We start from the raw sequence: 20,314 nt of genomic DNA, 5'->3' as shown, positions 1-20,314 counted from the left end.
CCCTACCACGCCAGCCATTACTCCTATAGTCGGGGTAGGAGGTAAACAGATTTTCCCATTAAAACCCCCCCCCTTTTATGCACAATCCTAGACAGTCCCATACCTTTCTCCCACTCCTTCCTAGTTATGCCCCAGTGTCCCATCCCCTTACTAGGACGGGACATCCTTTCCCTCCTCCACGTTTCCATAACTATATCCAATCCCACAGCCCCCAGTACTCCCTTTCTGATGGCCCTCATAGCCGACAGCCCCCCTCTACCCAATGAAAGCTCCAGTTCTGCCCTTATACACCCTGTAAATCCCAAAGTTTGGGACATTACAAGCCCCTCCATGGCCCTATGTCCCCCTGCCTCTATCAAATTACGTGACCCCTCTCAGTATATCTGTCAGGCCCAATACCCCCTAACCACTTCAGCCCTCATAGGCCTCCAACCCATCATTCAAGATCTCTTAAACAAAAACTACCTCAGACCCACTCACTCCCCATTTAATACCCCCATATTAGCTGTTAAAAAAAACAACGGATCTTTCCGCCTTGTCCAAGACCTTCGCCTCATCAACATAGCCGTTGTCCCTATCCATCCCTTAGTTCCAAATCCATACACCCTTTTATCGCAGATCCCTGCTTCTGCATCCCACTTCTCAGTCCTAGATCTCAAGGACGCATTTTTTTCTATTCCCCTAGACCCCTCCTCCCAAGATTTTTTTGCCTTCACCTGGACGGACCCATACACCAGACATTCTGTTCAGCTTACTTGGACAGTTTTACCACAAGGCTTCCGAGATAGTCCCCATATTTTTGGACAAGTCCTAGCTCAAGACCTCAAACAGTTTCACCATGATCACCCCGAGTCCACTTTATTACAATATGTAGATGATCTTCTGCTCTGCAGTCCCTTGTGGGAACAGTCTCAACTTGACACTGCGTCTCTACTTAACCTTCTAGCTTCCAGAGGTTACCGAGTATCCCCTGCCAAAGCTCAAATCTCTTCCCCTTCTGTCACTTACCTTGGATTCCTTCTGTCTCAGCAAAGAAAGTCCATTACCTTAGACAGAAAACGACTCCTCTCTGACCTGCCCGTTCCCAAAACCAAGACAGAAATCCTTTCCTTTCTAGGCTTGGCTGGGTATTTTAGAGCGTGGATCCCTAACTTCTCCCTGTTGGCAAGACCCCTATACGACCTCAGCAAGGGCCCCCCTGAAGAACCATTATCATCCTCACCCCGACACTCCTTCATTAAGCTCCGTCAAGCCCTTGTAAAAGCTCCAGCTCTCCATCTCCCTGATTTGTCAAAACCCTTCTCATTATACATTCATGAGAGGTCCAGTCAAGCTCTAGGAGTCCTAGGCCAATATTATGGCCCATCCTTTGCCCCAGTAGCTTATCTCTCCAAGCAATTAGACCCCACAGTTCGGGGATGGGCCCCCTGCCTACGGGCATTAGCCGCTGGACAGCTCTTGCAGAAAGAAGCTCATAAACTAACATTCGGAGCGCCACTTACCATTCTGTCCCCACATCACCTAAAAGATCTCTTAACCTACAAAAGTTTACAGACTCTCCCCCCCTCCAGACTCCTCACCTTACTGTCCTCTTTCCTCCAAAATCCAAACATTTCTTTCCTCCCCTGCCCGCCCCTAAATCCGGCCACTCTTCTTCCTCTGCCCTACTCTCCTCATACTCCCTCGCATGATTGCCTAGAAGCCCTTCACAACTTCCTTCCGTGCCACTCCACGATCTCCGAAGGAGCCCTCTCACACTCCGACCTCATCTGGTTTACTGATGGGTCCTCCTTTAAACATGAGGGCATCCACTACTCAGGATATGCAGTAGTCTCCCTCGAAGATGTCATTGAAGCACGAGCCCTACCCCCTGGTACAACCAATCAGCAGGCTGAACTCATTGCAGCCACCAGAGCTTGCACTCTGGCCCGGGACACGTCTCTCACATTGTACACTGACTCCAAGTACGTATTCCACATTCTCTTGTCCCACGCGGCAGTATGGAAAGAACGAGGCCTCCTCACCACAAAAGGGAATTCCATAACTAATTCAGCCTTAATTACTAAACTTTTAGAGGCTTTACAACTCCCACACCGACTAGGCATAGTCCACTGCAAATCACATCAAAAAGATGACTCCCCCATTGCAAGAGGTAACAACAAGGCTGACAGAGTAGCCCGGTCAGTTGCCCTATCAGAAAATGCACCAGGCAACAATCCGTCTGCCCTTGCAGTTTTAGCCTTATCACAAGATGCCCTCTGCTCTCAGGACAAAGAGTCTCTCTTCCGCCTCTTACATGACCTGTTCCACCCCAGCCCCCAATCCTTAATCCATTTTTTACAATCTTTTTTTCCTCTCTCTCCTGAAGACAAAACCTTACTTAACCAAATAACCTGCAAGTGCACCATCTGCCAACGCACTAACCCTAATACCCCCCTCAAAGCCCGACCCTTCCCGGCTCATCAAGCAAGGGGTAATGTCCCCGCTGCAGATTGGCAAATAGACTTCACTAACATGCCCCCTGTACGACGTACCAGATACCTACTCGTGCTAGTAGATACATTTTCAGGATGGGTTGAAGCTTTCCCCACCACTAACAAACGAGCATCCGTAGTTGCCTCTATCCTCCTCACCCAGATCTTTCCTAGGTTCGGGATGCCCACTTCCCTCCAATCAGATAACGGCCCTGAGTTCACTGCCCAAATTATCCAGAACCTCTCCAAGTCGCTCTCGCTCCCCTGGCATTTACATTGTCCTTATCGACCACAAGCTTCAGGAAAAGTAGAAAGAGCCAATAGGACTCTAAAAGACATCCTGACCAAACTATCTCTAGAACTACACCTTGACTGGGTTCACTTACTTCCCTTAGCTCTACTCCGCATTCGAGCCCTCCCAAAAAAACCTTCCTTCTTGTCACCCTTTGAGATCATGTACGGCTGCCCGATTCTACCCCCGGGGCTCCCTTCCCACAAAGGACCAATTCCTCCCAATATAGCCCTTCCACTACTCTCTCGCCTCCGCACTGAATTGTGGAAATATCAAGATTGGCTCCTTCCTGATCCATCCGCCTCCCAAAATCCTCCTGTCTTACAGCCCGGCCAACTAGTGTTTTATAAGCCACCAGAGGATCAGCCCTCTCTCACCCCGAAATGGGAAGGTCCACACCCAGTTATTCTCTGCACCCCCTCGGCTGCCAAGCTCTCACTGCCTGATAACTCTGTCACCCCTTGGATTCATATCTCCAGGTTGAAACCAAATACCCAAGACTCACCTTCTCTGGACACCCAAGACCCATCAGTCACAATCCAGAGTCCTTCGGACACAGCCCAAGACGCTGTCTACTCTACCACGCCTCATCCCTCTGATCCCTTGAAGCTCCGCATCTCCCGTGCACCCTCTTTGCCATCCATACCTGAATCATGACTTTTTCCTCCTTTACTGCTCTCTCGCTTTTTTCCCTCATTCCTATTGTCTTCCCTGCCGCCCCATCCTCCTTTGTATGGCGATTCAAAGTCAAGCAGACTTACACACAGCATCAAACAAAAGTTACTGCCCTCATTGCCACATCAGACTGCCCTCTGAAAGGCTGCTCTGAGCCTTTGTACCTCCACTTTCCTCCCTCCACTGAAGTATTCATTTACAGCTACCTTTATTCTCCCTACCTCTGCTTCCTCTATGACCAAAGACAAGCCTATTGCAGGCGATGGCCAGACACCTACGGGGGATGCCCCTACTGGTCTTGCACCATTCACTACATGGGTGACTTCCAGTACCCACAGTATTACTCCTCCAACCGTTTCATGAAATATCCCAACGGCTCATTCTCCTTATCAATCCCAGATCCCTGGGACTCTCGATGGGCTGCTGGAGTTACAGCCTCAGTTTACTACAAGGGGTCCTCGACCCCCCACGGTACCCTTCATATCTCTCGAGAGTATGTTCCCTCTCGCTCCCAGATCTCTCAAGTTGCATCAGATATCAGACATTCCGAAAAGGTCATTATCCAAACTCTTGACGGCGCCTCTTCATCTTATTCCTCCTACTCTTGGTTACAGCTCATTCAAGACACCACCATCTTTCTCAACCACACCCTCAACACCGCCAATTGTTTCTTGTGCGCATCACTACAGCGCCCACTGCTGGCCGCCGTGCCCCTTAATATTTCCAACTACTCCTTCCATGCAGAAGGACAACCCCTCCGTCCCCTGGCAGACATACCCCTATGGGAGCCAGAATACCCAGATAATCTCACCATCCACCACTGTGTAGGCCCAACTCCACCCCCCTCCAGTGCACTTCACTGCCTCTCTATCTACACCCCTACCTCCGGCTCCAAGACTTTTACACAACCGGGACACTTCTTTTTGTGTAATGGCAGCCTTTTCAACTCACTGCCTCTCAACTCCGATACACCCTGCATTCTCGTCACCCTAATCCCACAGCTTACACTTTACAGCATGGCAGAATTCCTTGAGCTCCAACCTCCCTTGCACTCGCGCACAAAAAGGGCTGCTTTCCTTCCCATCATGGTCGGTATCTCTTTAATCACCTCAGCCATTGGGGTGGGGTTTTCAGGAGGAGCCTTTGGTCACTCTCTATGGGCAGTTAGAGATCTCGACGCCAAACTTGAGGGAGCCCTGGCATCCACTGCCGATTCCCTAGCCTCTCTCCAAAGACAAGTCACTTCGCTAGCTAAAGTCACCCTTCAAAACCGGCGGGCCCTAGATCTGCTTACAGCCGAGAAGGGTGGCACCTGCGTCTTCCTCCAGGAAGAGTGCTGCTATTACATCAACGAATCCGGCATTGTAGAAACTGACATCACCAAACTCACTGACCTTGCCTCCAGCCTCCACTCTGCTTCCAATTCCAACCCATTCTCGTCAATACTAACAAACCCCCTCCTCACCTGGCTCTGGCCCATTGCAGGCCCCATAATAGTCATTCTTCTTGTCTGTCTCTTCTTACCCTGTATAATAAAGTTCATCAAATCCCAAGTCGGGAAAATCTCTAATCAAGCTTTCAACCAGCTTTTACTCAGGAACTACCAGCTTCTGGCCACGGAAGACCCCTCACCCTCACGTGACCTCCTCACCACATGCTGAGATGGACCCCTCTCTCCGCTGGAAACTGTTCCTGGAAACAATGGCCGCAGACGCCTGGCTCCTGACACCCATATCCTCTTGGCACCATTGGAATCAACAGGTCCTCAACCTATGGTTACAGGGAACCTTCATTGATTTCCAACCTGAAGAAGTCCACATCTACTCATCCTTACTGTGGGGAGTCCTGTCAACCCTTTCCTCCCTCTCCGCCCTCACTCCCTTCTCCGCCCCTGTTCAGCAGGAAGCAGTCAGAAAGAAAGCAACGCCCACAAACCCACAGAGGAGAAAGGGGGGAATGAAGGGTCCCCACCAGTAAGATGGCGAACTTCCGGCTTCTTTTCGGGGTCCTCGGTTCCCGCCGGCGCCACCTGAAGCCCAATCACCTCTCGCCCCCCTCCCAATCCCAGCACCTAGCCAACAGCCACCAGCCCCGTAGAAGTAACACCACAATCACCCTATGCCCCATCCTATATATCCCAGCACCTTTCCCTAATAAAGCGGAACTCTCCGGTAAATTGCTGTTGTGTGTCGCTCCTTTCCTTTCATAAAGTATGAGGCAGATTCCACATGAGGGAAATTCTTTGTTACTGGCTTTGAAGATGGGGCAGCATGAAACAAGGAATGCCAGCAGTCTCTCAAAACAGTGGCCCCTGGCTGATACTCAACAAGGAACCACAGACCTCAGTCCTGCAGCCACAAAGAACTGAATTCTGCCAACAACCTGAAAAAACTTGGAAGCAGATTCTTCGGTGAATCCAGAGGGGAACACACCCCTAATATTTTGATTTGTTCTGTTGAGTCTCTGTTCTGAGAACCTAAGTGTGCCATACCAGACTTCTGAGCTACAAAATTGTGAGCTAATAAATAAGTACTGTTCTAAGCTGCTAAATTTATGGACTTGTTACACAGTAATAGAAAACTAATGCTGTTGCAGAAAAAGAAAACTTTTATTTTAAAACTTTAAAGCATCAGTTTTAAAATGGACTCTCTAGTTAGGTTTTCTTTAAATGTAACATACGTTTTTAAAAATAGAGAACAAAATACAAACGATATGTGGTTTTTTTGTGATTTAAATAACACTATCTTTCAAAAAGTGTATCTGCAATTTCATTGAGAGTGACTGTTTTAATTAGGAAATATATGTTTGTTTTTTTAAGAACTAGGATAAATCATTAAAACAATGCTGGCTACTGGGCTTCATTTAACAAAAAAGTCATGATGATATAAAACCTTTATTAATTCAAATTTTTTAGAAATACAAAAACATGAATGACTCATTTAAATGATAGGGAAGAAAGTAAATCACAGACCATAGCTGACATGAATTAAGCCGTGTAGCCATAAGTTTCAGCAAGCATTTCTCATGTTAATACATTCTTGTTGGCAATTCTCAGCAATTTTTAAAGCCTTTCCAAATATACTCATTTTAAGAAAATCCCTGATATAATTTCTCCCAATGAAAGTCTTTTTGAAATCTTAAAGATACTTCGCTTCTTTTCATATGTAAAGAAAGCACTCATATTAATATATCACAATTACAGAGAGAAGCTCATGAAGTGCAAAGAGAAGAACTGTTGACATCACACACAAAGAACACAGCAATGTATGTGTTTTCATTTCAGGCAGGGCCCATTACTTTTTAACCACATTATATAAAATAATCTGAAATAATCTCTCCAACTAGGATTAAAGGTCTACACTTGCCACTTAACATCAAAACACATTTCATTAAGCAGCTTAAATTTTATCAGAAGTGCAACTCCACTTAGGAAAGAGTAATTTTTATCTTGTCTGTTTAGCAAAAGGTATATATCTTGATACCATATACCTTCTAGATCTGACAACTATAGCTAGAAAAACTATCATTTATTGAGCTTTACAAGTGCCATGAACTGTTCTTAAAGTTTAACCTGGATTCACTCTTCTAAACCTTATAACAGCTCCTTGAGGTAGGTCCTCTTATCCCAATTTACAGGGGAAGAAACCAAGCCAGTATGAGGAGGCACACGTGCCATGTCAGCAACACCACCATGCTGCCTCTCTATGGATCAACAAATGCATTCTCCCCTCCCTTGGAGCTTAGTTTCACTCATCCCTCAGCTGTAACAAAAATTACTTTAGCCCTGTGGACCCAATTTTATACTGATAATTTATGTGGAGAAAGATTTTCAGTATACATGGTATGTGTCTTTTGTTTTCCTTTAGAAATGATACATACTGGTAAAAGGTGTGGTAGGAAAGTCATTAAAAATATTTGCAGCTAATGAGATACGAAGTTGACCTTTCAGTACTGTTCATCAGTGTTTTAGTTTACCTTATTCAGATGCTGTATCTGTAATAACCATAAAGATTAATTTCTACAAAGATTTTGTGAGAGTCCAGTGTATGTCAAGTACTCGGCACTCATGTGAGGTAGAGAGATCATTTTTTAAAACATAGCAAGTTAGTAAATTAACCATTAGGTTACCAGATAACTAATATTGTATAAAATAATAAAAAGATAATTTGTTAAAATTTAATGTTAGTAAATCAACTATTATGTTGTAAGATTTTTCTATGGACAAAAGAAAAAAGGGCAGGGTAAGAAAACCTTGCATTACTGGAGATGGACAGCAAATTATAGTACTAAGTAGCGTAGGGTGGCCTCATTGAGGTAATACTTAGGCAAAAAATTTAAAAATAGAAATTTCTTAGCTTTTTCATGTAAAAAGAATCTCGTCTTCTTTTAATCCTTCTTAACTTTAAGAACATATGCAAAGAGATACTTATTAGCATGTAAGAAATTTTAGAAGGGCTTTAAAAATCCTTACAGCCAATATGGAACTAAGTAAGTAAATTTCAAACTATTCCAAACTGCAATTATAATGTTGTTAACATAAAGCATGCCTTTTATTTTATATGCTATTTCCCAAAATTGTGTTTCTTTTTCACTGAACAAACACGTACTGACAACCTACCATGTGCCGGCATTTTATAGTTCTGATGTGCTTGAGGGATCACATTCTGGTGAAATTACACAATTTGCAATATAATATATGAGGGCTGATTGAAGAAGAGAACATGAAGTAGGGGGTTAAGAGGAAGTGGTATTTGAGACGAATCTCCAAGTATAGACTGAAGATAAACATGTAGAGGAGTGGAGAGTATTGAGGCACATGAAATGGTACAGAGGATCCAACAGGTATACTTTGCTCATGCACGGAATATAGCCCTGCTTGAGAAAAGATGAAGGGATCTGGTAGAACATGATAAACAAGGAATCTGCACACATAATCAGAAACTTTTCGGAGAATGAATTTTGCAAAACTGAGTTTACCCAAATAAAGTATTCAGTCCAGAATGACAGGATTTGTGGTGCTTTTGAGTATGACAGGACAAGTGAAGAGGAACATGGGAGAAGAATGACTCCCAAGAGGGGCATGTTGAATATGAGGTGATTGTAATACATTTTAATGGAAATTTTCCATAGACCATGTAATTTGTGACTCTGGAGGAAAAAGAATTAATAAAGATAGTGAAGGCATTAAATAAACAGATGATGATAGCATAAATGAAGGTGATGAAGGCATTAATTAAAATGTATCTAACATTTAAGATTTTATTTATTTTACAATATGCATCTTCCAGAACATTAATTTTGACAAATAAAAAGATTATGTGATAAACTAAAAACTTTATGTGCTTGTTTAAATGTAAGCCAATTCTTATTTAAAGGTGATTAAATATGAAGCATTTGCAAATTTTCTTGACCAAGGAACATGTTTTTAGTATAGCAACTTGTGGGACTACATTTCAAAAAAATACATTTTTGGAAAAAGAAAGTCCTAGATTGTTCAGACACATATATTATCAGATTGTGTTGGATTCATCAGTTAATATATGTCTTGATACCGTATTATAATGCTACAGAAAACTGACTCTTCATGGTTTAGAATCCTGATTAACAAGCAAGGTTTTTAAATAGAGGATGGTTCTTCTTACAAAAGCCATGAAACACATTCAAGCTCTTGTTTGCATGGCTCAGCTGACACTTTTTTACTTTTATCTATTTAAGTCTTCAAAGCCTATTATTAAGGGTTTTGTATACCTAGATAATACTTACATAATTACTTCTGTAAGAATGTGTTGTTTTTGAGTAAAGAGTATTTATTTTTCCAGTAGTTACTCACTATTGCAGTATATTGATAAATTAAACAAGAATGGAAGAGTAAATACATGGCATATAATAGATGCCAGAAGTCCACAGTCTCACATGAAGTCTGAGTAAATAGCAAAAGAAGTCAGCAGGTATTCTTGCAGACAGTTTACTCAATGAAAAGTCTATTGTTTACTGAGTGCTTTAATTAGCTTTCCTTCTGAAGTGTGGCTCAGGTGGAGAGGTTCTATTTTTAGTAGGTGCAAAAGAAAACTGTGATGGTGCTTTGACATGCTGAGGGTAGCGACAATATGTGATATGTTGAAAGAAATTCTACTTCTAAATAGGAAATAGTGAGATAAACTGAAACTGGGTGAACAATGCATAGTAACTGTTAATCTGACATGTTTAGAAGGTAATCCAACTGAATGCATATCTAATTAAATACAAAAGAAAAGCAAAAAGTATTTAAGTCCAAGTTTAGGGATTACACATAGATGTCTGAGGTTATTTTCAATTCTAATGGATACAGATAAATATGAACTACTAGTCAATGCTGGAAAGTAGAGATATTCCTAGTTTATTGGGAGGACTATAATTACTCCCATTTTTAAACAAAACAATATGGAAGTTTTGTTAAACCCATTTGCCTAACCTTGACCACCCTTCAAGGAATTAATGTAACATATCAAAAAATTATGGAAAAATAAATGCATAGATGTTTTACTGCAGGCTTTTTGTATAGTAAAAGGAACTAGAAGCACCCTTAATTTCTCAGTTTTCAAGAAGAGAATGTCTATCATTATTGAGATACTGCACAGCTATTTACCACAAATAGTATGAGCTAAGTCAATGAGTGTTCACCGTAAAGAATGCCCAATGTATAAAGCTTTGTGAAAAAAGAAGCCAAATGAAAATATGTACAGCAAGATAACATGTTCATTTTAAAATAAATACATTCTCTTAAAACACATAACTAAAAATAAAAATAAAAAATAAAATAAAACACTCACTCATAAAACTTTTAAAATAAACTCAAGTCCTTCTACATTTCACTGTTCGTCTGTGTGGGCTAAATGGAAGTTTCCACCCATAAATTCTCCCTGGCCTCCACAGTGGTGTGTGGATAAGGGTCTATTTACATACCAATGAGCCACGGGCAGGGCCCCTACTGGGGCAAGAGGTAGATAGAAAACAGCCATTCTCTCCCCCATCTCTTCATGGTATGTAATTGGTGGGGAGTCTGCCAGTCACCAGGGACCTGCTCATGGAGCTCCTCCCAGAAGGGGTAGGGTTGGAGGGAGAGCACGCACATGGCTGCAGGGGACATATGGAATGGGGGCTGGCTAGCAAACCCAAGCAAGCTGTGAGCAATAAAAACCCTTTCTCCCAAACTGCCCTTCCCCTTATCCTCCTTTGGTTTCACCAGATTCATAGCAAACTTGCCCTGGATGGATATCCCAGAGTCACAGTATGACCAATATAAAAATAAAGAAAAGAAAAAAAAGAGACATGTCCAAATACATATCAAATCATTGATATGAACTGCATGGGGAAAAGAAAGCTATTTATTTTTCTCAGATCCTTTAGTACTCTATGGATTGTTAAAATTACTTTTGTAATTCAACTTGCTGGAATTAAGTTATTACAGGAAAATGAATGGCCATCAAGAAGGAAAGGAAAAAACAGTGAACCAGATGACATATTCGTTCTAATATCCTGTATTGATAAGTCTTCTGGTAGCAAGTGACCTAAAAACTGATGATTTTCACCCAAAGCCACAGGGAGAATATAAAACAAACCTAAATATTCTGAAAAGAAAAAAATAGAAAGGAACACTTGGAGCCACAGGGGGCAGTAGAAAAAAGATGTCCTGATCTAAAGGTTGGTATGGCCACAATATGCTAGGAAATAGTACAGATATTTCTTAGAGATGATTTGGAGGACCTGAGAACATTGGTCTTCAAGCCAGGCCAGCCAGGTATGAGTAGTGTATCTCTTGGTGATGAGAGTCCTGAGACCTATCTGCTCAGTACAGCATGCAAAAAGAACCAGCTATCTTGTGTAACAGAAAAAACTGAGTTTCACAAGAGAGAATCAGAGTGCAACAAACATAATGATGTTTGTGTTTCTTGTAATAGAGAGAGAAATACATCCCACACAGCAGTATACTGCAGCACATGCATATGCAACTGCAGTTACATGAGGAAAAGGCAGAAGTAACAGCACTATTTAAGGAAGAAAAGCCTTACACAATAGTAATGAACACAAAATTTTAGTGAGATATTTTACAGATGTCTATACCAAGTTTTTGAAATACAGTGTGTGTTTTGCACTTAAATTAATCTCAATTTGAACTACCCACAGTGCTCATTAGCTACATTTGTCCACTTACTATTTCATCAGACAATGCATCTCTAGAGAAACAGAAGCATGTATGAAAAATTGTCAGAATATAAATTGATACAACTGCTGTGGAGAACCAGTTTAAGATAATATGTAACCTGTAACCTAAAGTCCAGCAATCCCAATCCCAGGAATGTAAACAGAAGGCTATACAAAAATGCTGAGGGAAGCAAAGATTAACCACCACCGCTACAACCAATGGAAACTGTAGATATTCATCATTTTCATGGTAAAGTCTTTATAGATTTGTTGGAAGAATATAATAGTATTTTTTATGTTTTATGACATCACACTCACAATGTATGATGGGACATTATTTCATCATTCAGCCATATGCTTTCACCCATAAATGCTGACCAGTTGGTGGACTTATCTAGAAAGAAAACTGGTACAATGATACTGGCCTCTACAATTCTGAACCTCTCAATCTGTCCATTCTTCTAAATCCAATAGTGGCCCAAATGTTACCCAGTTTTGATGCACATATTAGCAACTTTATTGGTATTAAAGTAATTAAAGTAAGTTAAATAATTACCACCTAACACAACTTACAGGTAAGAGAGCACAGAACAAGTAGAATTTGTTATCCAGTTCCCAGGGTTACTTACACATAGCATAGGACACAGCACTGGCTCAGCCTTGGATTTCAACCTCTGGGGCTTGATAACAGTACCTCTGATACACATTCTCCTGATCTCTAAAACAGCTGTAAAAGCTACCCCACAGTGCTGCTGTGAGAAAAATGCATGGCCCAAGCCCTTTCACACGGGCCTAATCAAATACCAGCCTCATTTAAAAAAAAAGGACATAATTATCAGTTTACCTTTTCTCACAATCTCTTCACAATATTTTGTCTGGATCATAATTAGAATTTTCTATTTACATTTACTATCTAAGCCAAAGTTCTGGTAATCAAAAAGAAAACACAAATCAAAGGAACAGTATTTCAGCACTTTTAGACTTCCAAATTTAACAGGAACCATGTTAAATGACACTATTCAAGTTTGGAAAGGCTGCAGTAAGAAAAGAATTGCACACACAACTGGTGACAATGTCAAGGGCTATCACATCTTCAAAAAGAATTTGATACTTCAAAGTCCTTGTCCCTTGTTTTACTAACTTAGGAAACTTCCCTTGGGAAACAGTTAAAAATACAAATATTTCTGTCCAAAAGTGTTCATAGTTATAATAAAAAATGAAAAAAACTTAAATTTCTAAGTCCCTAATATGAAGAGAATACGTATGAAAAAACATATACCCACAGAAATGAGTAACACTTCATCAAAAAGGTAATATCATTTTTCTTCTAAAAATTAAGACCTAAAAATTTTGTGTCTACATAGACAACTTAACAACTTTATTATGTAGGTTAAAAAGTGCCATCAGGTGTCCCTCTTCACCATGGATTTTATTCACACAGAGTCTAGATCTCTATTATGTAACTATTTTAAAAATAATTATTGGTAGAATTCTTTTCTCTTTATTGATTTTTTATCATACAGTGTTTTATTTCTTGTGTTCATACATGTGTGTATGCTTTTTAGTATTGGATACATTATTTTTTTAAAGTATTAACTAATGATCTTTAAAGTAATGGACAGATATTACGTGTTTGCCAAACTAACAAACACAGTATCCCTACTATGCCATCCTTGACTATTTGACAGAGAATTCAGAAACCACTCTAGCTAGAGAGTACAGATCTAAAGGGTCTCAGTTATACCACTGGGTCTTAAATTGGCTCAAGAGGCCCATTTGTTACCTGGTGACAAATATATGCTAGCTATTCCTATGTCACTTAGGCCATGCAGAATTATCTTACTAAGGAAGCAAAATTCTGACTGTAGGACTTCATGAAATACGAGGAAGCAGTTTTAAGTTTTATACTCATAGTTTAAAAATTACTTTCAAAAAGTGTAGTAAAAAATAAAATGAATACTCACTATGAGGAATTTTGATTCCTTTTTGCAGATTCCTAAACCAGAATGATTAAAATTCACTAGATAAACTGATTGCCAATTTAGATCATTTTTTTCTCAGCATGCTTCAAATTTTATTAGACTAGCTCTTCCAGAAATCCTTGGTGCCACTGTGAAAATTCCTTCCAAGATAAAATATTCCTTGAGTTAGCAGAAATGAAAGCCTAAAAGAATTGTTCCTTGCTATCAGAGGTTAACGATAATAGTTCCACTAATTTAAACTGGCCATCAAACAGTTAAACCATGGAGCTTAGACTGAAGCCTGGCAGTGCCCCAGGGCCTGCTGGTGGCCCTTGGCACTCCTCAGGTGCTCTTGGGGAAGCTGTGCACAGAGACAGGAAGCAGCCTTAGTAACAGGAGTGCTTGATTATTGGGGGGGAGGGGAGAGGGACAGCAGATACACTCTGTAGCTCCCTAACCCAGGACAAACTATAATCAGCATTTCCCACCCCCAGAGGAACAGAAGGCACCAGCAGGAAGAGAAGTCCGACCTCGCAGTGCTTAGTGTAGTAGAAGCAGAAGCTTGTAACATAGAGCTTAGTGTGCTTTATTTGAAAAATAAATGGACAAGCTGAATCCTTTCTTAGACCATTCCTTTGCACTGCAGGCATAAAGTCTGAGTATCTTCAGAATGCGCTCCCCAAAACTAGAATCAATGTACAGTGCCAGCCCAGCATAAAATACTGGATTACAAGAAAAAAATATGACAAGCATAATGAGGAAATCAGAAACAAATGAAGGGTCAAGGAAAAGAGGCTTTCCTAATCACTCCTTACTGAGGGAAATGAAGAGAGATTCTTAGTATGAACTTTGGGATAGCACCTTAAGTTAAGCCTATAAATCATATTTACAACTTGCTGGCTATATGTGTACATGTATGCACACACATATAGGCAAACACATTGTGCCTTTCTTTGGAACTAACTCTGCCAGTCCTCTGAAGTCCTTTGGGGTAAAAATAATAAGAACTACTTGCACATGGATTAACTCAACTAACATCATTCTCTCCCTTGATGCTATGTCAGCCAATGGACTTGATCTAAACACCAGAGGTCACTGAGGACTTAAACTAACTGAAAACTTCATGTGGATTAGTAGAGTCAAGTTAAGCCAGGAATACTAGTCCACTGCTTTTGTTACATCATATGTATTATGAAACATGATCTTCCAAATTCAAATAAGTTACCTCATAGGAAAATACTCTGAATAATGACAGATCATCTAAATCCCATGGATCATATTTAAAACAGGACTTCACCTAGACCATCTGAAAACTTAAAACCATTTATAGTTTCAAACCATTGAAATTCTACATATGTGCTAGATAATGCTCTGCTTTATTCAAGAAAACTCCTTTCCAAATTATCTCCTCCAAAATATAATTTACCAACACACAGAAAGTCAAAGATTCTCCTTTCCTCCAAACACTGACAGAATTATAGTAATCACTATATATATATATATATATATACACACACACACACACACACACATATGCATGCACACAGATATGTATATTATACTCTTCCCTCTGCATTAAAGAAACCATTTTTAGTGGGCACAAAATATGCCTTAATGCAGACATTATAGTTTTGTTTATAGTGATGCAGTTTGTTTTACAGCTATTTAATTGCACTGTGTTGATATCATAAGGCGACCTATTAAAGGGTACAATTCTTTAAACCCAAGAGATAAATACAATTGTACTGGGAAAACCAAACTTTTCCTCTTCATGAATACACAACCAAAAACAACTATTCTAAATATATCAAATAAATATAAGGTTTGTTTTTTGTTTTGCTTTTGCATTGAATCCAAAACACTGTAAGTAATAATTACAGTTGTTACCACTCATGAAATGCTGAGAGAAACCAAATTTTATTTACCTTTAAAATGGATCTTAATTAACTTTATTCATCACAGTTAAGGAGGATAAAATGTGCTTTTGTCTGTAGGGACAATTCTTTCATATAGTATTAATTATGTCAAAGCAACATAATTGTTTTCATAGTAAAAAAAAAAAATTTTCTACAGTTTATTTTTTAAAGAAAATATTTAACTCAAAAACACCAAGACTCTCTAAAGCTGCTCTGTGTAGTTACTGAAATCTGTTCAATTTTTCCATTCCAATGAATTATAAAATCAAAGAGAGTAGAATAAAATAATCCTTAAATATTTTTGATTCATGTAACAGTGAACAGTTATTTAAATTCAATCCCCAAATGTTTATTAAAGCATTGTTATTATTTATTTAAGATAGCAACCATCTTTAACCTCTCAGTTTCCCAGGATCCAAATATTCTAATAGACTGATGTATTACTAATGCTCATAGATACCTTCTTTTATAATTGTCTTAGGTAGAAATCTGCCAGCTATTTTTTGGTTCTTCACATTATGAAGAAAGTGTTTTGTCATCCATTAAAAAAGAAAAAGAAGAATTCCTTGACATTAGTCATGGAAATCCATTGTTTTTTTTTCTTTACATAGCCCTTAATAAAGTGCTCTATTTATGCCAGGAAATAGCTTAAAAATAATTATAATAAGTCTAGACATATTGAATCAGTATTTTCTGGTAGGCAGTATTAACAACTTACACAAAGTTTCTTAACAATGTTTGTAAAATAACAGATACCACGTTGTTTATGGATCTGTAAGCAACCCAACTTTTTTTAAATGTGTTAAAGAGACTGGAAGGATTAGAGATATTTGGTATTTATAAGTGAAAATCAGATAGCTATTTAATTAATGAAGGATTGGGATAATTATTATATTAAGTTGTCAGCTTATTTTATCATCTTACTTCTGGTGTATTAACCCAGAAAAATATACATTACATGAACTTTTAATAAGAAAGCCTGTAATAAGCAACTGAAACTTCTTCTAAGATATCAATATCAATTTTTCTTTTAGAAATGTAGTTTCTGCCCAGAACTTTGGCTACCAAAATATTTCAGAATAAACATGATATAATCATATCCATATGTAAAATACATTGCTTACCTCTGTCAAGTGTGGTGTAGGGTTAAATCCACAGAGGTTACATACTTGATTCTTGCATTCAGTGCAAGTACTGAAGTTAGGAGGATCCTTGGAACCTATGTTCAATTCAGTTTTGCAGAGAGGACAGGCTGATTCTGGTTTGGGGCTTTTCTCCAGTTTGGAGGGAAGGGCAGCCTTTTGAGGCTCAGCTGCCAAAGGTTTGCTATCCTTAATGGGTGGAGGCTTCTTTTCTGTTTCTGTTCTTTTTACCATTGGAACTTGTTCAGCTTTGGGTTCTAATTTTTCAGCTACTGGAGCCTTTGTTTCCTTTTTCACAGGCATGACCTTTGCAGGTGCTGGTGGTCCCTGTGCTGCGGACTTGGGTGGCCCCTGAGGAGGAGCTGGCTGTGGAGGTGCAGGGCCTTGTTTTGTTGGGGCTCCTGGCCCACTCTGTGAATGAGACCCCGGCTGGCCTGCAGTGGCTATTAAATTTGATGCCTGGCTGAAGATTGATGCTCCAAACCCAAAGAGCTTCCCAGTCACAGTTTCTTGAGGAGTTGTGGGCTGTGATTTAGGGGCATCAGTAATACTTCCCAAATTCAGACTGAAACGTCTCGACTGCTCCTGAGGCTTTGGAGGCTGCTGACCCTTGGGGGCAGTTTGTCCAGGGGTAGGTCGTGGGCCTGGAGGTGTCGGGGACCCTTTGATCACTGGCTTGGGGCTCGTCTTGGTTTGTGCTTTCTTGGGTTCTTCCTTCTTCTGAACCAGATCTACGTGTTTTTGACCTGTGCTCTCTGAACCAGGCCCAGGATGTGAAATAATTTTCAAATCCGATGCAGGTCGAGGAATGACTTTAGAATCGAATGAGGTGACTCTTTCTCCAGGTGGTGGAAAACTCTGTGAGGGTTTGGCAGAGTCTGTTTTTAGAGGAGAGGGTGTTATCTCTTGATCCTGAGATGGTGCCTCAGAGCCTGGAGTACCAGGTTTCACCACTGTTGACGACAAGGACACAAAGTCGCTGGTTGGCTTTGCTGTCTTGGGCTGCTGTGGTTTATCACTGGCTGTGGGGACCTTGGCCTCCTCAGGTGGGACAGAAGGCTCTTTGAGAGGGTCTGGCTTGGATGCAGACTCTGCCACAGGAGTTTGCTTGGCCGTGACTGGGGGAGAACCGCGAAGGGTTGGCTGTTTCACTAGTGGTAGGGGCTTCTTAGACTCAGGGGCTTTTGAGATACCCTGTTGGGGTGCAGTATCCTTCTTTGGAGAAACCTGCTGTGACTGTGGGGATGGTTTGCTTACTGCTGATGTAGAAATAACAGGGGCAGTCTTCGGTTTGGGTTGGGGTGATGATGGAACTGGAGCCAGATCACATCCTAGAGCTCTTTGCATCTGACAGTTTAAACAGAGCCACTCTTTTACCTGGAAATAATATAAAACAATGATCACTAATATAATGATGTAAGTACAAAAACATTTCTTTAAAATGCATCACACTATTTGAAACTGTCGTTAACTGAAACACAAAATATAGTTGCTCAAATTACTTTAATTTATATTAAAATATTAACTCATTAATAGTATTCTATTAAGTATAATTAATAAACCTCAGAGACTTAAGCAATCTATATTTTAAGGAAAATTTTTAAAGAAATAAAAATCAACAGTTGTACTTTCCTTCTAATAATTTTGTTATTCTTTGCCTTTGATTTACTGAGTTTGATTACTCCCCAAAATAGAAACTATGTATCATTAAAAAAAAAACATAAGTTGTATTAGATTCTTAAATCAGTTACGTTAGTTATTTTCTCTGACTGCTCATAAACAATTTTAGTTATACAACCCAGAGTATGCTTGTCAAGTTATTAATACATTGTTAATTTCTTCAATTAGCAGAGCATTACTTCCCCCTCCAACATGACATAATCAAATGTGTGAAAACAAAAACTTGTTAACTATGCTGGGTTAGAAAGAGAACATTCCCTGTTAAGAAAATAAAGAAAAAATAATGGCACCCCTTCAAATTATCATAAATAGCATGATTTAACATAGAAAACTTTGTTCCCTTATAAAATTTATAAATATATTGGAAACAGCAGCATAAGTATCCAATATACTTATCTGGCTAGTGAAATATGTATATATGTGAGATATATATCATATACATATATATGTATTGTTATAAGTGTATCTGTTCTTTCCATATCACATCCATTGTGAAAAAGAGACATTGAATTGGATACTATATATTAAAAGGTAACTAAAAAAACATGTGTTTAACATTTACCTTTTCTTAATTCTGAATAAGCTCATTATATAAAATTTAAATATTACCAAAGTATATTAGAATGGCAAGTTCTACATGACCCAATCTTTTCTACTCAAAGTAATCAATACTACCAGTTCAGCGCTTATATTCTTTGTATAGAATTTTTCATGGTGAAAAATATATGGAACACAGGTACTAGAAAAGTTTTCCAGAGTACAAAATAGTAAAGCATTTGGCTGGCAAACAACATACTCTTCATTTGCAAATAGTTTTCTTTTGAAAATAAATAATTTCTAAACTTTTAAAAACTTGTGATTTGACAATTTATACTGTTACTATTTTTTAATGAAAAAACTATACTGAATCTTTTCTTAATCATTAAAATGGCTTTTTAAAAAGCACACTGAAATTGGTTTATATAATAAGGCTTAATTTTACAATCTCATGGATAGCAAATTTTTGTTTGGAGAAGGTTAAAAGTGATTCTCATCTCTGTTATATTTCTGTTTAAAAATCTGAATCAGAAAGTAAAATAAATATACTTATTAAATGTGAGTGGGAGATACTTGGGTGTTCATTACTTTTGTTTCAACATGGGTGATGAGTACCTATGTATTCATTATGTTTTTATCTTCACCTTCCTATCTAAGGCATTTCATAAAATAAATAACTTTTTATACATATAAATATTTGAATCCCAAACACAACCAAGCATTTCTACCCAAGCAGGTACCATGACTAAAGTTGAACTAGAATGTAATGTAATTTTCACTCCATTTTATCCCCTTCTTGATGGGAGGAAATTCCTCTATAAATATGCACCTACCCACTCAACCATCTCCCCTATTATCAATGTCAGTTCGGCTGTCCTACTTTTTATTTATTCTCATTTGCTTTTTTACACAACCTTAAACAATACCCTATCACCTAATTATACAGCCAGAAAAGGTAAAAGAAAAAGTATAATTAAAAGCATAATTCTTTATCTATAGTATTGATTTTTTCTATAAAACGTTATATGAGATCTACATCCACATTAACCACTTCAAATTACAAAATCCTAGGGTTAGTGACTTTCACTGTAGTTAACTGTTCTATTCTTTCTGACAAATGTCATAGCCAAAGTAGATGCAAAATTTATTCACCCGTTCATTTCTTTATTCAGATATTTATTGCACAACTTTTACTTGACACATACCACTGAATAAAAGAGACAAAAATCTCTGTCCTCAAGGAGACTACATTTGAGTAGAAGAATCAGATAAGAAACAATACATAATATAGTCAAGGCTATCTAATCAGTGACAGTGTGATGAGTCCTTCTCTCCTTTCTTCCTGTGGGTTTCCTCCCCTGACACTTCAAAAAATTTCTATGGACACCTTTGGTTTTACCAGTAAAATTTTAAGTGTCTTTGCAGTGTGAGCATTGGAGCTGTCTGCACAGCTAGC

At 39.2% G+C, this 20,314-nt stretch overlaps 1 protein-coding gene across 4 annotated transcripts in view; it reads right to left on the bottom strand.

Annotated features, from left to right (window-relative positions):
- PCLO (piccolo presynaptic cytomatrix protein) overlaps positions 1 to 20,314 on the bottom strand; it is a 421,109-nt gene that overhangs the window by 378,664 nt on the left and 22,131 nt on the right. For all 4 annotated transcript variants that reach the window (XM_073238908.1, XM_073238910.1, XM_073238909.1 and 1 more), the window contains exon 3: positions 16,624 to 18,018. In XM_073238908.1, coding sequence (XP_073095009.1) covers positions 16,624 to 18,018 — 1,395 coding nt within the window. The remainder of the gene's footprint in view (positions 1 to 16,623; positions 18,019 to 20,314) is intronic.

Source organism: Manis javanica, chromosome 6, assembly GCF_040802235.1.
Source record: "Manis javanica isolate MJ-LG chromosome 6, MJ_LKY, whole genome shotgun sequence".
Lineage (NCBI taxonomy): Eukaryota > Metazoa > Chordata > Mammalia > Pholidota > Manidae > Manis > Manis javanica.
Note: the sequence above shows the minus strand (reverse complement) of the source record. Positions and strands in the feature narration are given on the sequence as shown.